Raw genomic sequence first — 19,677 nt, 5'->3', positions numbered from 1 at the left:
TTTAAGAATCCACTGTGGTCAGTGATTCCTTCTTTAATGTCCACATTTTCTTCTATTATAAGATTGTAGGGTATGCCAGTCAAATTAGACACTGAAGCCAAAAGGAGAAGCAGGAGACTTCTTCTTTTTAGTGCTGTTTATTTCCATTGCCAATTACTTACTTGCGTGTGTTTATACAGTCTGTCCTTTCTTTGCTCACTTCCCAGGTACAGTGTTTTCAATTGACATGGTACCGTGAAGAGGGAGGACTGCCTAAATTTATCTGTGTGTATGAATATATGCATGTCTGTGTGCATGTATTTATTTTTACTTTTGAATGTATTTATTTTTCAGGTATTTGAAAATGGTAAAAACACTGGAGAGATCTCTGTTTGTATCAGTAAAAAAGATTTGGGATCTGATAGCCCAATTCAAACTGATGACATGATGGAAAGAGTGAGTTTACTGACAATTTACTTATGCCTTTAAGTGTCATGCAAGTTACTTGTATCTAATTTAGACAATTACATCTTAAGGTTGTTTGCAGAAGATCTATGGTTTGTTGATCTGTAAAGACTGATATTGCAAAGATTGACTTCTGAATTTCTTAGGCTTTCGGCTTTAGTGTAGTGTTAACTCCTGGACTCCGTACCTAACAGATTCTTAACATTCATCGTGCTTATATTTGGAATCTGTCTATACTGAGCCCTGGTTTTGATACATTAGGATTTCCCTCTTGTTTACAATTTTTAAAGAAGTAAAAGGTATGCCCTGGGTCTAGGGTATTCCTAAACCCTGTATTCTGAGTAATTAGCATGCAGCCTTGGTCTTCTCCCATGCTCATTGTGAGCAAGTCCAGCTAGTTTTGCTCACATCTTAGGCACTGTTACCTTTTTCTGTTTTCCAGACAATTGGGATGTTTCTCAGGCAGAACCAACATGTTCAGGGTCTTTATTTTGGGTCTTTGTCTTGCATAAAAGGACACTGAACAGCCTGTTGTTTACAAATTGGGGTTATGCACCCGAGTGCACACCAGTGTTTTGGGCTCTGTTGCCTTGCCTTTGTTCAGTAACTTGTTCCCTTTTTCTCCCTTTAGTTCAGCACCCTCAGATTTACCTCTCCTGGTGGTATCCATTACCTGGCTTTTACAGCCAATCAAAAAAGTTGCATATGAATTGGGATGCTCTCATTGGATCATTAGCTGGACCTGGAAGAGAGGAAGAAATGCTGCTTTGATTAGAGAGAGAAGGATCCGGAGCCTTGCCTGGTTTCTTTTTACCATAACATAACTGATTATACAAATCACTATGACATAAAGGCCTTCATAGGGTTTTTTACCTGTCATCCCCTCTTTTTACATTAGAATATTTTACCACTGAGTTCATGTTAAAACTGAAGATGGCAATTGTTATCTTATACAAGAAGATCTTAAGCTGGGCATGGTGGTTCATGCCTATAATCCGAGCACTTTGGAAGGCTGAGGCAAATGGAACTCTCGAGCTCAGGAGTTTTGAGACCAGCTTGGGCAACATGGCAAAACCCTATCTCTACAAAAAATAAAAAAAAAAATTATCCCGGCATCGTGGTGCGTGCCTGTAGTCTCAGCTACTCAGGAGCTGAGGTGGGAGGATTGCTTGACCCTGGGATGCCGAGGTTGCAGTTAGCCAAGATCCCACCACTGCACTCCAGCCTGGCGACAGAGTGAGACCCGATCTCAAAAAAAAAAAAAAAAAAAAAAAAGAAGAAGAAGAAGAAGATACTATTCTACAGAAACTTTTTTTGTATTGACTTATAGCACACAGAAATTGAGCTATGCTGTGCTTCTGTATGTGATAAATCTGGGGCAAAAGCATTAATTAGGGGCATTATAAAGCTCTTTCAGAGAGCCCTTGTGACACTACCCATGGACAACTGCTCCCTTGTGTGGACATTTGTTTCAATCACTAGCCTAAGATGTTTCACACTCTTTTCAGGTTCTTGAACAAATTCTTATCCTATAAAGGCCTGGTGATGATAGCTTTAAAGATAAATGGGTGACAATTATCACAATGTTTGGTTGTCACCACAAAGGCCTAACCAATGACCTAAAGATGAAGGGCACAGAGGCCCTCACCTCCTATAGACTATTGAATGCTCATCTTTGAACACCTAAAATGCAGTCTGTCACCAACTTGAGAAAATAGAGATTGCATTGCAACTCCTGTGAAAGTGAATTTGGTTAAGTGGTCAGGTGATCCCATCGCATGTCTGCTTCACATCCCTGCACCAATTTCTTTCCTGGATCAGGCCTTAAATCTTTTGTATCATTCCTCTTTATAAAAAGGAATGATGCCTTACAGGTGATGCCTATAAAGCAAAATCTCTATGATTTGAAAAGTGATCAGCATAACATGTTTTCTGAAATAATAGAAAAGCAACAAAACTAAGCTCAAGGGCTGAGACTACACAAAAATAAATGTAGGGCTTTAGAAATACAGTCTATAGATTTTTAAATATGTTTGCAGTTTCAATGGAAAAATAACCAAGACAATATAGATTTTTACTGTTCTAACACCGTTGCCTCTTAAACACCTAAAGAGGAGAGTAATTATCATTTTTAATTCAAAGGAATTGGCTATGCTGGATGAGGACTATTTACATTAATGAAAGAAAGTGTCATCATTTCTAGACTTTCCAAGGCTCAAGACTAAAAATCTTCAGCTAATGAAAACACTGAAGTTGGAGAAACTGTTATGTATCTCTAACTAGGACAAAGCCTAATTCTTAGGTCCTATACATGTAGTTGCAGGTCAAAGGAAATATTTGCTCAGTCAGGAGTTTACAGCCAATCAGTGAGACACCTGAGACGCATGGCAGACCTGTAACTTTCCCTTCTTTCCTCTGAGCCTCAGCATTTAGCACTTCTCAATATACCCCCAATGGGAATTAATAGAGGAGCAAAAAAGAAAAGAAAAAAAAAAGGACCCTGAACTGCAGTTAGGCCAGAAAAGACCACAGCTATATCCACAACCCTGCAGGGATTACAGAGTAACAAGAAATCGTGAGACACAAGAACTGACAAGGAAGAGATGAAAAGGAAGCCCATGACAGAAGGCTAGGGGAAGAGTGATGGATAGGGTGGCGTGCAGAGCAGGAAAGAGCAGAGGCTGAAACACTTAAACAAAGCTGACAGAAGATAATGAAAAATGCCTTTAAAAATACCATATACAGCACACTTCTGTTAGATTTACTTTATATTTGAAACATCCCCTAAATTAGAAATGTCTTGATAATTTAGAGATTCTAAACGCAAGATAGAAGCAAACAATGACGATGCTATTATTTTAAATATTAAATGACAGCTTTCCGTACCTCACACTTCAATGATGTCTTACAAGTTAAAAACATCCATTGTTGAAGCTGTTGACAAGCTATTTCAGGGTTCATAATTAAAATGCATCTAGAAAGAGACCTTTGTAAATGAACCAACTTACATGAAAAGTCATTTTAATTTTTGCAATTCTCCTGTTATTAGTTACCTGAGATTTGTTGGGGACAGGGAGACTGGTGATTGTAAAACTTGAACGTGGTCTGGAAGGCCCCTAACAAAATATGTAGCTCAGACAAGAAAAGTGTAACCCTTATCAAAGAGGACCGTTACCATGTGTAGAAGCTAAATGCTCTTTCTGTAAAACTGCCACATCTGCTTTCAGTCCCCGAGCCAAAGGGTCAGAGCTCAATCACAAGCCTGTGGCACCCCCTGCTGGTTAAAAGCTCATGCTCATTTTGTTACTTTACACTGAGCTAAACATTGCCGTCATTTCACACTTCTTTTAACATTCTATATGAATTTAATTATCATTTATTTGAACTTCATTTGTTACAGAGTAGAGACAGTTTATTACAGATGTTTCCATTTAGGTTATTTATTATTCTTTATCCCCTCTGCCCCGACCCGCCCCCAACCAGTTTCGTTTCAAGATTCATCAAAGGCTTCAAGATTCTTCCATCAACCCAACAGGCCTCAATTTTTCTTCAATGCGGCTTTTTGATGAGAATGGTCAAGAAATTAAGGATCCACTTTTGCTGAAGAATGAGCAAAAAATTTGGGTCTTTTATGGTAGAGCATACAGGTAGGAGCAAAGGGTTTGTTTTCTGTTCTCAGTCTTTCCAGGGGTGAGCTAATTTGAAAGGAGATTTGAGAAGCCAAGTAGCACCCTTTATGAAACATTTTTAAAAATTTTGAATTCCAATAAAATTTCAGAGGTGTTTTTGCAAGGCAGTATTGTTTGTGGAATATGACATCTCTTTCTCTCTCTCTCTCTCTCTCTCTCTCTCTCTCTCTCTCTCTCTGACTTTCTGTCTTAATGCCTTGTCATAGTTCTTGAAGTCTGCCTGTCAGCACAGCAAGAGGGATTTGTTCATGTCTGAGTAGTCACCTTAATGATAGCAGATGGAAACGCCACGGGGGGCCCAAGCCCATCACACTGTCATTGTCGCACACTGCCCTGACCTGCTTCCACTCCTCTATTTTTTTTTGTCCCTTTTTAAAGGAGAAATGGATGGTAATTGAAAAGGATCTTAAGCAAGATTTATGAAGCTGTAGACAACACGATTCCCCTCTATCTCTCTATGTTTTCACAAATAAAGTCTTAACCTTTTAAGCACCAATAACAGGACAGCTAAAGATAAATTGGTAAAGCTTGTAAGCCCTATCCTATCAAAGTTATATTCCTCAAAAGCAACTTACATTATCCCACAATAATTACTGGTTATTGCTGAGCATTGTGTAAATTTTTGTAGATTGGTAAATTCCTGCATAAAATTATCTGCGTTTCTGAAGAAAGAAAAAGGCTACAGTATACAGGCACTGATGAGCTGGGCTGTTGTGTTCAATATCTTGGAAATGTATGCATATTTTGACAGGACACATCCAGATGAACTCTGAAACTGCTTGTCAGAAAACTTAAACATACTTTTCTGCCTATTTTTAATTTTTTTTTAGCTTATTAGCTGTAGAACAGAATGAGGGGAAGTAATTTTTCATATAGAGTATAACTAATCATATATTAACTATAATGAAAATAGCATAAATAAACCTAAATCTTACTAAAGCAAGGGCTGATTGGATTTGCTATGTGTTCAAATAGTTAAAATTTCAAATACTGAAACAAATGTACTCATAAATCCATGAAGGATTTGGAATAAGTGGCTAGAATAAGTTGTGTGTCTCATGTTACAAAATTTTATTTCTTCTGCCCCAGTAAAATTAAAATACTTGATGATTTCTTATGCTGTGTAATTTATAGAATTAAGAAATCTATAAGGAATGGAATGGTAAGTTTTTGTCCATAGATAAATTTCAAAATATAATTTCATTACATTATAAGTAGAATTGTTTTTACAATGATAAAAACTGATGAATTTTAAAGAGGCAAGAATTCTTGAATAATCTAGTAAGCTCTTCTAATTACAAGGATAGGCTTTCATAAAATGTGTCATTATTATTTCTTTTTAATATTATTGTCAAAATGAAAGTAATGACATTAGTTTTGATACTTTTAATGACATTTGCTGTCATACAGCATTTTAATAATTTTAAACACTTGTTATTGGCTAATTGGATCATATTTGTGGAATAACTGGTAAAATGCCCAAAATCTGAGATATTCTAAAAGGCATCTGAGAACTGTAGTTGGAGAAATTTACCAGTACATATATTTATTTGTATTTTATTGTGATTTTAACACTGTAATGTATTTTTGTTGTTTCCAATCCAACATAAAGCACCAGGAAACCATTACAGCATTTTGCTACCATGGGAATGTTTAAAATGTATATGTCTAAAAAGTTATCACCATCTAGTTTGAAATATATTGAGAAAATATGAAATATATACCAAGTAAACAGTATTCATTTTCAGTAGGTAATTCTACTGTGTCTAACTTATGTTGATATAAGGGGTCAAGCTACTCATTTGTAAAAGACGAGTTTTGCCAATGTCTGCTTCTATTTTGAATACTCTATTTTTCCTTCAAATTTTTATTTGAAAAATTTCAAATCTAAGAAAACTTTTAAAGAGTTTGCCACTTTGTTTTCCTCTTTTATATCTCCATCTCTCTCTCTTGCATGCTTGCGCTCTCTCTCTCTCTCTCTCTCTCTCTCTCTCTCATGGCTTGAAAGCAATTCCAGACATTAAAATTTCACTCCTAAGTGCTTCAGGTCACATAACTGAAGAAGAGTTATGTGTCACCACATTATAATATCTAACACAGTCAACAGTAGTGTAATATCTTCTGATATACGCTCTATATCCAAGCTAACCAAAATATGCTTTAGAGCTCTTTGTAATCCAGTATCCAAATATGCTTCTTTGTATTAAATTTTCTTTAGTTCTTTTTAATGTAGAATATTCTCTTAATCTTTTGTTTTGTTTTTCATGGCATTAACTTAATTTTCAAGAGTGCAAGCACTTTTCTTATAGAATGTCCCACATTCTGGGTTTGTCTGAGTTTTTTCTCATGATGAGATTCAGTTTAAATATTTTTGGTAACAAGACTACACAGGCAATGCTGTGGATTTTTAATTCTAGAGATAAATAGCAAGTCTTTAGTAATTTAGAGAAAAATGGCTCATAGTTGACAATAGTGGCCATTGTTTTGATTTAAAATCTGTTTTTGATTTTAATTTCCAAATTCATCTAAAACGATGTGTTTAACAATATGTAATATGAAAATTAAATCAGCATCGCATTTATTGAGCTCACAAAAAATGGTTGTTTATAGCCAAATATTGAGAATTCATTTAATTATCAGCTCCTAAGATTACTATAGATGTATGGGATTACTGTTAATCATGGAAAATGAACATTATATGAATGATGATTGTTTTTCTCAACTACTTTGCTTTAATTATTGCAATTATTTTTTTAAATTACATATGTTGAAATTATTTTGACATATTATAGAACAGCTAAATAAACTGAAGTATATATTTCAGGTGTTAATATAGAATATCAGTTATATCATAGGAAATTCACTTATTTCTGAATTTTATTAGACACTAATAATGTGTGTTTTATTGTTTGTGCTCAAATTTCAGTGTATATGTAATTTTGAAGATAGTTTTGATTTTTTTCCATTTTTTTAGATCTCCACTAAACCTCGCTTTGGGTTTGACCTTTGATCGAGTGAGTGCATCTGCCAGAGGTGACATCGTGGTTGCATATAAGACCTTTTTGGATCCTAATACTGTTCTGCTACCTGGATGTGGCAAGTAAATTAACAAGTAATCTTATTAAAGATGTGGTTAAAGTAATCCAAATCACTTAATTCAGGATTTTTCAGAGTGAGAGATTTGAAACACTAAAAGATGCTCTTTCAATAGTCTTAAAAAGGAAATTTTTATTGACTTATTTCATGGCATAATGAGGTAGTGCCTAAAAGGCTTATTCCCTTAATTTTAGAAAACTGTATGGGTCCGTGAGCAGAGTATAGTTTCTGCTTTGCAGAAACAACAATTTTGTTTGGAATGGAAAAGCTGTTTTTAGTGGTTATTTCTAAATTAATCATTTTAAATGGAATTATTAAAATATAAAATATGTTCTCTGTGTGAGTGTTCATATTCAAACATCTTATCTGATGATGATACATTTAGAGCAAAAGCAACCTTCTGGGGCCTTGTTGGGGCAGTGAGGAGGAGTTAGGAGATCTAAGGAGGCATTTTGCTTCATCTCTGCTCCTGATTGTCCAGGAGCAGATTGGTGTCAGTTTCTTATCTGCAAATAATATAAACTGGCTTTCACTGACTGTTGACTGCAGGCCAGGCACAGTTACAAATTAATTGGGTAAGAATCAATTTAATCCTCACAACAATTATCTTAATCCTATTATTCTGTATTACTCTAACTCCATTTTTCAGAGACAGAAACCAAGGTACAAGGAGGGAAGTAATTTGTCCAAAGTCGCACAGCTGGTACCTGGTAGAGCCAGAATTCTAACCCAGATCATTTGTCTTAAGTACCTGAGTGCTTAACCAGGCGTCCCCAAACTATGGCCCACAGGCGGCATGCGGCCCCTGAGGCCATTTATCTGGCCCCCACCGCCGCACTTCAGGAAAGGGCACCTCTTTCATTGGTGGTCAGTGAGAGGAGGAGCACAGTATGTGGCGGCCCTCTAACGGTCTGAGGGACAGTGAACTGGCCCCCGGTGTAAAAAGTTTGGGGATGCCTGGCTTAACCACTATTCAGTGCCATCTGATAAAACTTTCTGTGATGACGGACACACTGTGACTATTGAGCATTTGAAATGTGACTAGTATGAATGCAAAACTGAATTTTAAATTTTGTTCAAGTAAATTGATTTAAATTTAAATAGAAATGGGTAGCTAGTGACTACCATATTGGACATTGCAGAAGATCCTATTTTGGATTAGGTAATCTATCTATAAGGTCTCATCTAACTTTAACAATCTTATAATTTAACAAATTATAGCTCTCCTTAATAAGCAGTTGTAAATGCTGAACTAGAAGGTGTATACAGAGAACCAAAAGCAGTCTGATGAGTTCACTCAGTTCAGCCAGTAACAACCTATTGCTAAATATGTCTAGAGGGACATACTCTTTGGTGATTGTTTAAATAATAGCTTTATTTCCCAATGACTGCTGGTACTTTCCAGGCAAGATTTGAACCTGTTTCATTATAGATAGAAAGTAAGTCATCAGCATTCTTTTTACAGACGTTTTCTATTTATAAGAGGATTTAATTTGTGTGCAATAATCTTTCCCCAAGCTGTTAAACTTGCCTCAACTCTTTCCCTTGCATTTTTAGCCAGGAGTTTACATTTTTAATTCATAAAGTCCTTCTTAATTTCACTTCCTCAAGTGCAATACATACTGTTTTATTAAATTTATTCAAATTAGTTCTAGGTCCCAAAGTATAACAATGTGAAACTGCCTTTACTGAATGCAAACTAATTTTGTTAGATAATTTACTCAAGTTTTACACTCCATTTGGATTTTCTTTCTATACTCTAAAAGTGGATTATTTTATATCTTAATAATCATATTCTTATTTGTATTTCTCAGAGTATTGACAGAAATTGCTATTACCAGTTCAAGGACTTGTTTCTGTTGAATATCATGCTGCATAGTATGTCCTAACATATCTGTGTTGAGCCAGGTAGTGTTTTTTAAGATAAGAATTGGATCACTTTTAAGATAAATGATTTGGCTGAACTAAGAAGAAAACTCAGAGTCTAAGTTTGTGCTTTTTGCATATACTCACTAAACTGTAATGTCTCCTAAGGCTCTCTTGAAATTAGAAGACTAGCATGTTTAACCATTATAAGTATAAAAACATTCTTTATTATTCATAATCTAGTGTATTTGAAATATAAATTTAACAAGGATATGGTCTCCACCACAAGTAATTTTGTAAGGGTAAAAGTCATTTTTGTTTCATTGTTCTACTAATAACTAATTAGGCATGGAATCCTCCCATCTCATAAATAATTGTCAGGTAAACTTACAAAGTCTTCCCTTTACCAATTATAGCTAGCAAGGCACTATACAAATCTGTATTAAAAAGATTATAAACTATACTTTTTTTTTTACTAACAGAGTATAAGATGTATAAATTATTAGTAATCCTCAAAGAGTTTTATGATTAAAGAGTATTGTAAATAAATGCATAGTGTTCTAATAAAAATAATTACGTATTTTACTTTTCTTAGTTGGGAAGTTTGTGAGGGATTTCCAATTAATTTCAACTGTACCAGTCAACAGATACCTGACCAGTTTGAAAAGGTGGACTTGGAGAACCATTTCCTACAGAATAAGGTCAGATTTTAGTAATTGTACCTTAAAAGGTGCGCTTCATGCCTTGGACATTCAGCCAATGTAGGATGGATATTTGTGACAGTTTTTTTTTTTTGTTTTGTTTTGTTTTTTCCCCCTGAGTTGGAGTCTCACTTTGTCATTCAGGCTGGAGTGCAGTGCGGCGATCTTGACTCACTGCAACCTCCGCCTCCTGTGTTCAAGGGACTCTTCTGCCTCAGCCTCCTGAGTAGCTGGAACTATAGGCATGCACCACCATGCCCAGCTAATTTTTGTACTTCTGGTAGAGATGGGATTTTACCATGTTGGCCAGGCTGGTCTCAAACTCCTGACTTCAAGTGATCTGCAAACGTTGGCCTCTCAAAGTGCTGTGATTACAGGTGTGAGCAATGGCTTCTGGCCTGTGACAGATTTTTAAACTATAAATTATTTTTACAAATGTTGGGGCAGATGTTATTCTTTACTTCCTGTTAATTAACCAGGCACTTCAAAACTGAAACAATATATACCATTCCTACTTGAAAAACTTCTACCTGATTCATGTTATTTAAGCCCTATTGTTTGGCATGTTTTATTTGTACTATTAATAGCTATAATAATAAGTTGGAGTTATTTAAGGAAGTCTTTAAGAGGGTTGCTATCTCTATAGTTTAGGATCTGATCTATTCACTATATAGGTCGATGAATCTAAGGAACACCAGTTCTTTAGGAAACCTAACTCATGGCAACCCAATCCAGAAGGTCCATATCAATTTACACTTAGAAATGTATCTTTCCAGTAAAGAAGATTTTTTCCTCCATCTGAATTATGAGAGGTATTTTAAATCTGTCTCCAAACAAGGAATAATTCTATTGTTTTTCTTAGCTGGCAAACTCTGTGTACAGTTGTCATTCATTTTAGCTGTATAAGCTTTAGTTTTTGAACACATGAAATCAAAATCAAAAGTCATTCATAGAGATAGAGCAGTCCAAAGAAAGTAGGACTTCCTATCAACTAGGTCCTTTATTTCCAAGAGTCAATGCAAGAGACACATCACCCCAACCTGCTCTTTTTAAATTTCTTTTTCTACCCATTCAGTTTCTCAATTATGTCAAAATTTAAACGGAAAATATTGGTTATTTCAAGGAGCATATCGATCTAAATAGTATAGTCTTCAAAATAGAATCAAATATTTCTAATTCTACCTGGTTTTGAGCAAATTTAGAAAATTAAAGTAAGTAGAATGGTGTGCTCATTAATGTCTTTTGTATTTTTACCTTAATCTGACATTAGGATTTATTTACTGTAGGTCTGATCCTGTTGGCATTCCTTGTTAGGTTTTTTTTGCTGCAGCACTATTTTCTTGCTCAAAAAGCATGTATGCTTGGCTGTTGCCTTTTGAAGTTCCAAATTTTCATCTGGACTTCATTGATCTCCATGATTCTCCTCTAATCTACGTTCACTCCCAACTTACCTTTCCGATTTTCTCTTCTTCTTGCTCCTCCATATACTCTAAATACAGTCAGAGCTAATAAATTGTATACCATGACATACTTTCCACCTTTGTATACTTGTGCCATGCCTTGCATTGTTCTTTGCCTGGGATATTCCCCCAGCCGTTACCATTCCTTGCTTCTTAAGGCTTTACTCAACAACCTCTTCCATAAAGCCTTCTCAGATACTCTGGAAAAATTAATCTTTATTTTGTATTCTCAGGACTCCTTATTTTCATTTGAAAGTTGTGTTGAGTTTGTGTTTTGGTATAGGTATTTGCTTTTATGTTTCCTCTCCACTAAACTGAGGATTCTTTGGGCGCAGACATTGTCTTACTCGTCTTTGTATTCCTAAGCACTAAGACAAAGTCCTCAATGTAGGGCAAATGCACAATACATTTTTGGTGAATGGATTTTTTTGTTTGCTTGTTTAGCCATAACGTATCTTGCAAGGCTGAATATTCTCTAATATGGTCTTTGGGTGATAGCTGAGCCAGATTGTTATTTGTTGTTTTCTGAAAGCACTCCCTGATTTCTGTTGTTATGCCCATGTGGACCTCTTTGACTAGAATTCCACCCTTCTTTTTGTGTCACCACACCTAGCCTTCTCTGTCACCCTTGTGCCATATCCTGGCACAGAGTTTGGCATATTCAATAAATGCTATTAAAATCCTGCCCATCATTCTACCCCATCTGATTTGTGAGTGCTTCATGAAATGTTTCTTTACCCCAACCCCATTTCCCAACCAGATACGACAATTCCCCTTTACACCATTTACAGTGATATTGAACTAGATGCTGTTCCTCTTACGACTTCTTTTTGCATGGCTTAAAATCAATTAGGCTCCAAGTTTGGGCATATTTCAGGTTACATTAGGGTAGATGGGAGAGAATGGGAGGTTCTTCTGGGGATGTTAGGATCAGATCATGAAAGGTCTTAATTCAGTATTAGGGAATTCTGGTTGTTTTGTAGAAAGCAAGGAGCCATTGGAAATATTTGAGCAGAGGCAAGATGTGATCTGATCTTCATATTGGGAAGATAACTCAGGAAGTCCTTGTCTTATCCTCCCTGCTAGATTAAAAATTTCTCAGAGGCAAAGGGTATCCTGATCATCTCTGTTTCTGCTGCAGTATCTAGATGTTCAGTTAGCTGACCTGAATTGAATTTACTAGTCAATTGACTAATTCAACAGAGACCAACTCAAACCTAAAAAACAACTGGATATCAAAGAGATATCAGAAGAAAGGAACCCAAAGGAGACTTTTCTCTTTGTTTTTATGTCAAAGTGGGATAACTATAATAAGATAACTGTAATTTCTAAAATGTTGAAGAATGAGAGAATCATTAAATGGTTCTAATGATTTAGTAAAAATGAGAAAACAATCATCTTAACTAAATGTTTATATGCTATGGCATTTTTAGCTTTAAAAATTTTAGTTCGACAAAAATAGTAGAAAGCAAAATTGTAAGAAAGCAAAAATTTGATAAAAGTAAAAAGAAACTTTCAAAGACAAACAGCTCTTCCATAGCTGTGAAGCCTCTAAAATCCTTTCAGAAAAATGTCTCCAATTACTTACAGAGTGGTGATCAGTCTATTGGGAATAGTAATTTAATAACCTGAAAAGGAGCACTTTTAAAGATGGATTCAGGCAGAGGTGATGGATATCTGTTGGGCATTTTATTGTAGAATCTTGCTGCTCATTGAGGTAAAGAACACACTAAGAGGATTACAACAGGGATTGAGAGAAGGGAGGCAAAAGCCGATACTCTTGATGCATATGTTTTAAAATTGGCTTGAGATAGAGATATCAGTGCTCAGCCCCTGACTGTTCTTTTAAATCTCTTATTGACAAGTAGAACCTTTCCTACAGAGAAAAATTTGGAACATATAATCCCCATTTGTAATGTAGGAGTCAGCTATAACCCTGACATTACAACCTGTTGCTCTTTTATCCATTTCAATAACAGTTTTGGAATCTACTACACATTGACAATTTGGTGAATACATTTTTCAGCATCTCTCTATTGTTGCTTTAATTGGCAACATTTTTAGATTGACTCAGTTTAAGGGCAATCAAATTAGATGTCTCCATAAAATGGATGAGATTTAAACTTCATGGTAGTTAATATCAAAGAAAATATTTCATGAAAAGAATAGCGTGAGGAATGCCTGGTTATGGGAAAATACAGCAGAAAAATGGACTCTGATGTTTGGAAGGTCGTATGTTCTGCCAAAATAAAAGGAAATTTATTTTAATTTTAGGCTTTCAGTACATGGCTTTACAGACATCAGCAGGACATTAGTGACAACTTTCTGTATGGAAACAGCAAGAGAAACATCAAGTTATAATTTTGGAATCATGGTATACTTGTTAAAGTTTAGCTTGTGAATTCAGCGGTTACGGATGATAGTAGAATGCATTCATAATTACTGAATTACTGTGTTACTCTGGCATTATTCTTTTTGTCATAAAGGAGGCTGGGAAAAGACAAACACTCTTTGCTGTTCTACTTCTTTGGAGAGCAAGTCATTGAAAAATGATATTTTCTGTAAATTATTCATATACTAAAGCAAATACAAAATTCCAGTTTAAATTCTGAACAGATTGCCATTAGCATAGGACACAGGACTTGAATTAAAACCCCAAGTCCTTCTCTTTATTTTCAGTCCAATTAGATCTTAGATATTTTGCCTTGTTTGACTGCATGATTTTGCCTTGCTGATATTTTCTACTTATAACTCTTTCCATTCATTGGCCTTGGAAGTGGGTGGACTGATCATCTATAGAGTTAAAGCATAGAAGCAATAACAGAGAACAGAAATTACATGAGGAAAGAGATTTTATAACATTTTAAAAATTAGCTGTGATTTTAATATGCGTAAAATTATTCAAATTGACCCTAAATGCATTATCAAAAGTGAACATCATGTAAAATTTTTTTGCAATAGAATAAACAATTTGTTCAAAATGAGGGTTGTGCTCTATGAACTTCTTTCATGAAACATTATATTGTCTTGTGCTTTGTTTCTTAGTAGATGTGCAAGAGATGATCATAAGTGATTCTTTTCTTATTTTGAATTTGCACAAAAATGTTGACGGCTACTCTACCTTCATGAGCCATTTGGAAAAAAAAATAAACAAGGTTTAACTGGCCCAGCATGTATATGCATTATTTTATCATTGACTGCTTCTACATCAGCACAGTTTATTCAGACAAGCAAAATCATAATGGTCACTTAAGGGAGCTATGTGTGTAAGTATTTAGAAGGATAAAAGAGAATTTGTTTTCTGATTCTCAATAAGACTTAAAAACGTTTTTAGTGACATATATGTTAGTATTCATTTACATACCAGTCTCAGTCTAAATGCTGTTATACACATGAACATGCATGTGTGTACATGGGTGCACACACACATACATATGGCACATTATGTTGCAGATTGTCAGAGCACTTTTTTTTTCTTAAATCCTAACTTTCATAGTTCTTAACTTCCCAATTCCATTTGGTCTAAAGCTAAGCTACCAAATTAATTTAAAAAGTGAAGTCACAGAAGAAAAATTTAATGGCCATGGTCAGTTTTAAGCGCATCAGAACTCCAGACTTGGCAAGAATTTTTATTTTTTTAAATAACACAAAATAAAGCTGAGTTAGTGGGCCTTGCTGTGTCTGCTCTATGTAGAATCACTTGGGAACTGTCCAGCAAAATATCTCTTGCAGAACAGCATGGTGTTAATACTAGGTGCCAGCCCAAGGCAGAGACAAAGGATCCCTTCACTCTTCACCAATAAGCCAACTGTTAAAAGATTAAACCATGTTGTGGAGATAACAAGAATGTAGGCGCTGGCAGCAGGTGCTGTACAAAGAAGCAGTTGGCAGTATGGTTCTTCTGTCTGACTAATTTCAGTCAAAACAATCTTCTGCCCAGTTGCAGAGGGGAGTTTTGAGTGTGATGGCAACTTGGAGTTAGGAGGTTGAGTAAGAGTGCTACTTTAAATGCTGAGTCCTGTGGTGAATGGATTAGTAGAATGTAGTTTATCATTGTTCAGAAACTGTGGGGATTCCCCTCCAGAATCCAGCCAGCCACTAGAAGTGCTGTAAGTCAAATCCACTTATGTGGTAGTGTTGCTGTCTTTTTTTAAATTTCATTTTCACAAATAGGAGTAATATGATATTTTCTTCTCTTGAGAAGTAACTTTCCTTATAGAATAATTACCGCATGTATTAGTTTTATCCCTTTGATATTGCCTGATCACACTTGTAACAATTTTCCTTTTAAATCATCATTGAATTTGTGCATTAAAAAATAATTTTCTACTCAGCAATATCTAGCATTAGCACAGATATAGCATGGAAGTTTTAGTGTTAGAAAATAAATTGATAGTATTAAAGCAACATCATGTATTGGGTTTTAAGTATAAATTGGCATATTCTTGTAAGCATACACAAATAAATATTGGTACTAAAAAACCTAGAATGATTACTCAGTGAAAGTGATCATATAATTTAGGAGATACGATTTATTCAGCATGAAGTAATAGAATTCCTACAGGTATTGTGAGTGCCTAATACTTTGACAATCAGGTTCTAAGTGAGAACTGCTAGAAGGTGCACAACACCTTTGACATATGTAATCTAATAAGGAACACAAGAGATGTGGGTGCAATGTCTCCCGCTTCAGTACCTTCCTGTCCCTCCCCACAACTATCTCTTAAGTCTCAGCTCATGTTCCTTTATTCTTAGGAGATTGTATGAACTCCCAGATATTTTCCCTGCCTTTGATGTCTTCATTCTACAATCTGTTATCCTCTACCTTTACCAGATCCACCTAACTAAAATCTGCCGCTAGCTGGATAGTTTGAAAGCTCTCACTGGCTCCCTACTGTTCACCTGACTCCATAGCTTTACACTTGGCACTTTTTACAGTTTGGACAAATTTACCTTTTGAGTCTACCAGCAAATCCTAAGACACATTGATTAAACTTCCTTGCCTTTACTTGGAATACCTTTTTATTCTTTATTATTCCTCTCAAACTGTCCCCATCCTTCAAGGCCAGGTTTACGTGTTACCTCTTTCAAGATGCTCCACCTTTAGGTTACTCCAGCAGAAATGAGCATACCATTTTTTGCATGCCTGTAATAACACTATTTAATCATTCATTTGGAGCTTAACATAAAAGGTGGGTGGGAAGAGAGAGAGAAATTGTATATTTCTTTGGGGCAGGAAAAATATTTTATAATGTTCCACACCACACAGCATAGGGTCTGGCATATTAGAGTCGGTGGTCAACAAATACTGATTGAATTGAATTAAAGGGGATTGAATGCTACTTTTTAAAAAGAGATATCAATCAGAATAAATAACATTCTAGGATAACTTTTTAGGGTAAGTGTGTTGAGGAGTTTACCTCTTAGACTATGAGTTAAAAATGTATACTTCTTCTCATGATATAGGTAGATCCCAATATTGTCCTTCATGCCTCAGTTTCCATTGGAAAGTGGAGTTTCTCAAGCAGTGAAGCAAGCAGCAGGAGTCAGACGGTGTCATCGATCCTGTGGCCTGAAGCCAGTGTGTGGCTGATCACCAAGGTACCTAGTACCTAAGAGTGTCTGCTTTTGCTGAGTGAACTCCCCTTACTTGCTGGCTCACCACACTCACAGGCACCTGGTGCTCTCATGCACAGGAGCACACAAGTGAAAGTGTGATAAATTGTTGGCTATTATAAATGCTATCTCTGCTCTTGGTATTGTATAGCCCACAGGACTTCTGTAGATTCTCAAGTGAGCATTCAGTTCACTATCAGACATGCTGCTGATTAGTTTATATCTCACAGTCTATTTAAACCAAGCATAGAATTTGTTTATAGTCCACAGACTCATCATTTTCATGAGATTTGTCTGAATGTGCTTCCACTAGTGAGTCTTCATTTTGAGATTTACTCCTGAGCCTCCCTGAGTCTGGTAGATTAGCAGCATATACCGGCTTTGCATATCGTCTTAGCAAGGACATATTTTAAAATAAACCCCTGAGTATAAATGAACAATGCCTAATACATTTTGTTCATGTGTATTGGTAATACTTAATATTTTCCCTTTATTATTGTACTATTGGATATGACTTATAGAAGAACATAAAATTGTCCTCTCCTTTCATCTTACTACTACAGTACATTTTGTAAATATGTATTTTTGTTGAAAAGAGATGGTGTAGTTCACACCTATCCTTCTTGTATCTCCCTGTGGCCCCTAATCACAGATTATTTTGCTACTTCTTAAAACTCTTGTGAATGTGAAGTCACCCAGTGAAGTTTGCTGGGAGGAGGGAAGATTGACATGATTTCTCAAATGAAATTTTGGATTACCCTTAACTATTGTTCTTTAATTCTATGAAAGTTAAAAATAAACATATAGAATAATTAAGACACAAAGGTACTTAAGACATATTATTATTTCATATATCAAAGCAGAATAAGTTTACATGAGGTATTCCTGAAATCTGGATTTTCAGCCTGGAGACTGGCTTAACTATTTACCTTTTTTACATGGTATTTTGTTTCTGATTTAATAATAATGACAATTCCACTTAGTTGAATATCTATTATGTGTCAGGCATTACATTAGGCACCTTATTCACCTTCATTATTTCATTTAGTGTTATAGGAACTGTGCAGGTTTTTATTATACCACTGAAGAAACTGAGGTTAGTAATAGCAGAGGAAAGATTCTTGGTCTTTTTGACTTCAAAACTTTCATTGTAATATAAAACACTTCTCTTTATAGCCTTACCTGTGAGCATGATGGAAGTGTTATAGTCTCAGCACCCCACTGAATAGCTATATGACAGCAGACAGTCACACATGGTATCTAGATGTTAGTCTTTTATCAAAAAGAGTTGGACCAGTTGCTATGGAAGGTCCTTTCTCAGATCCCCTATTCTTTAATTCCAATGTATCTCTTTCTAGAATTTCACGATAGCAGAAAGCATGTACATGTCTAAAATCTCCTCAAAAATAATTGAAATGCCTACCAAAAGAGTATACTTTTGGAGTTTTAAAATAATTGAAATATCTTGTGTGACATTGGGAAAGTTACTTAGCTGCATTGACCTACTGCCTTCTCTTCCATAAATGACGTTAGTCATACCCGCCTTGCACAGTTGCTGAGAAGATGAAGTGAGAAAGCATGTGTGATGTTCAAGCACATATTTGGTATTTGGTATATGGAAAGTGCTTAATAAATGATGGCTGCCTTTCATCACCCTAACTAGTTCTCTTTTCTGTATAGACAAACGTGGTCAAACAAGGATTTTATTTTGTGCTTATTAAAACCAAAATTTTTTAGAAATATTTTTCCTAAGTCATCAGTTATTATTGTGTTTCTTTTCCACACTGCAAATACATGAGTAATACAGTTAAATGCTAAAAAGGAAACAATTTTGAACATCCGTTAAGATTGAACTCTCACTTCCTCTTTTAAAAATGAATCCTTTAATCTATTAGGAGAGAATTTTACATGCTATAAATCTCCAGTAGATGTTGACAAATTTCTCTGTAGTTATCACTTATTAAAAAAAATGTATTGTTTCAGTAAGTAAGAAAATGGTTAAATGGTCCTTCCAGCAATATTTCCCTTTAATTTCCTTGGCAGAAAATCCTAACATTTAAAACAAAAGCAATTCACAAACCACCTTAAAGTGTTTAACCCATGATATTTAGACCCAGAGTGAAACTTTAAATTGATGCAAAGGTTAAGGATTTGTTTCAGTCTTTTCAGTTCACTGCACTGTTTTTTTTTTTTTTCTTTCTGTGCATACATATTTCCAGTAAACTCTGTAGTTATAACTATAGCAAGTGACACGTGATGGACCCCAAATTGCTGCACTGTGAAATATGCACAGAAAAAAAAGACAAATGAAGATATCAAGGTCTGTTTTATTTTGCGCTGAACTGTAAAACGCCACCCTTGTTGGACAGAAGATTACTGATTCTGAGCAGGGCTCACTGACTGCTAAGTTGTGGGTAGTGTTTCACTTTTGGCAACCATTAATATCCAGGGTTATCCAGGCATAATGACCTCACTATTTGTGACACATTGTTGAATTTTCTGGTTCTTTTAACTTATTTAGACCTTTCTGCCCCCTCTCTATTTATTGGAAGACTGGAATGATCCTGAGCCGAGCGATAACTCAGGGCTGCCTGGCTATTGGTCATCCTATCAGAGTCAAGGCCGCTGAGGGAACATCACTGGAAGGATATAAATTAATGCTACAGAAAAGGTAATACTTGTGAGTTATTTAGCTCAAGTTAATAAATGCTAATTACAAGAATTCTGAGCAGTTCAATTGTGAATTTTTGTTCATAATAATAGTATTCATTTCTGAATCTAAAGGAATCTTGAAAATATATGCCA

General features: G+C 35.4%; 1 protein-coding gene across 1 annotated transcript in view; it reads left to right on the top strand.

Annotated features, from left to right (window-relative positions):
• The window catches only part of DCDC1 (doublecortin domain containing 1), a 490,018-nt gene that overhangs the window by 221,559 nt on the left and 248,782 nt on the right, over positions 1 to 19,677 (top strand). Inside the window, 6 exon segments of the mRNA XM_010332310.2 lie at positions 334 to 435; positions 3,928 to 4,091; positions 7,108 to 7,233; positions 9,691 to 9,796; positions 16,723 to 16,857; positions 19,425 to 19,543. Of these exon segments, the coding sequence (XP_010330612.2) occupies positions 334 to 435; positions 3,928 to 4,091; positions 7,108 to 7,233; positions 9,691 to 9,796; positions 16,723 to 16,857; positions 19,425 to 19,543 (752 nt within the window).

This window comes from Saimiri boliviensis, chromosome 6, assembly GCF_048565385.1.
Source record: "Saimiri boliviensis isolate mSaiBol1 chromosome 6, mSaiBol1.pri, whole genome shotgun sequence".
Taxonomy (NCBI): domain Eukaryota; kingdom Metazoa; phylum Chordata; class Mammalia; order Primates; family Cebidae; genus Saimiri; species Saimiri boliviensis.
The sequence above is the reverse complement of the archived record's forward strand: the minus strand, read 5'-3'. Positions and strand labels throughout refer to the sequence as shown.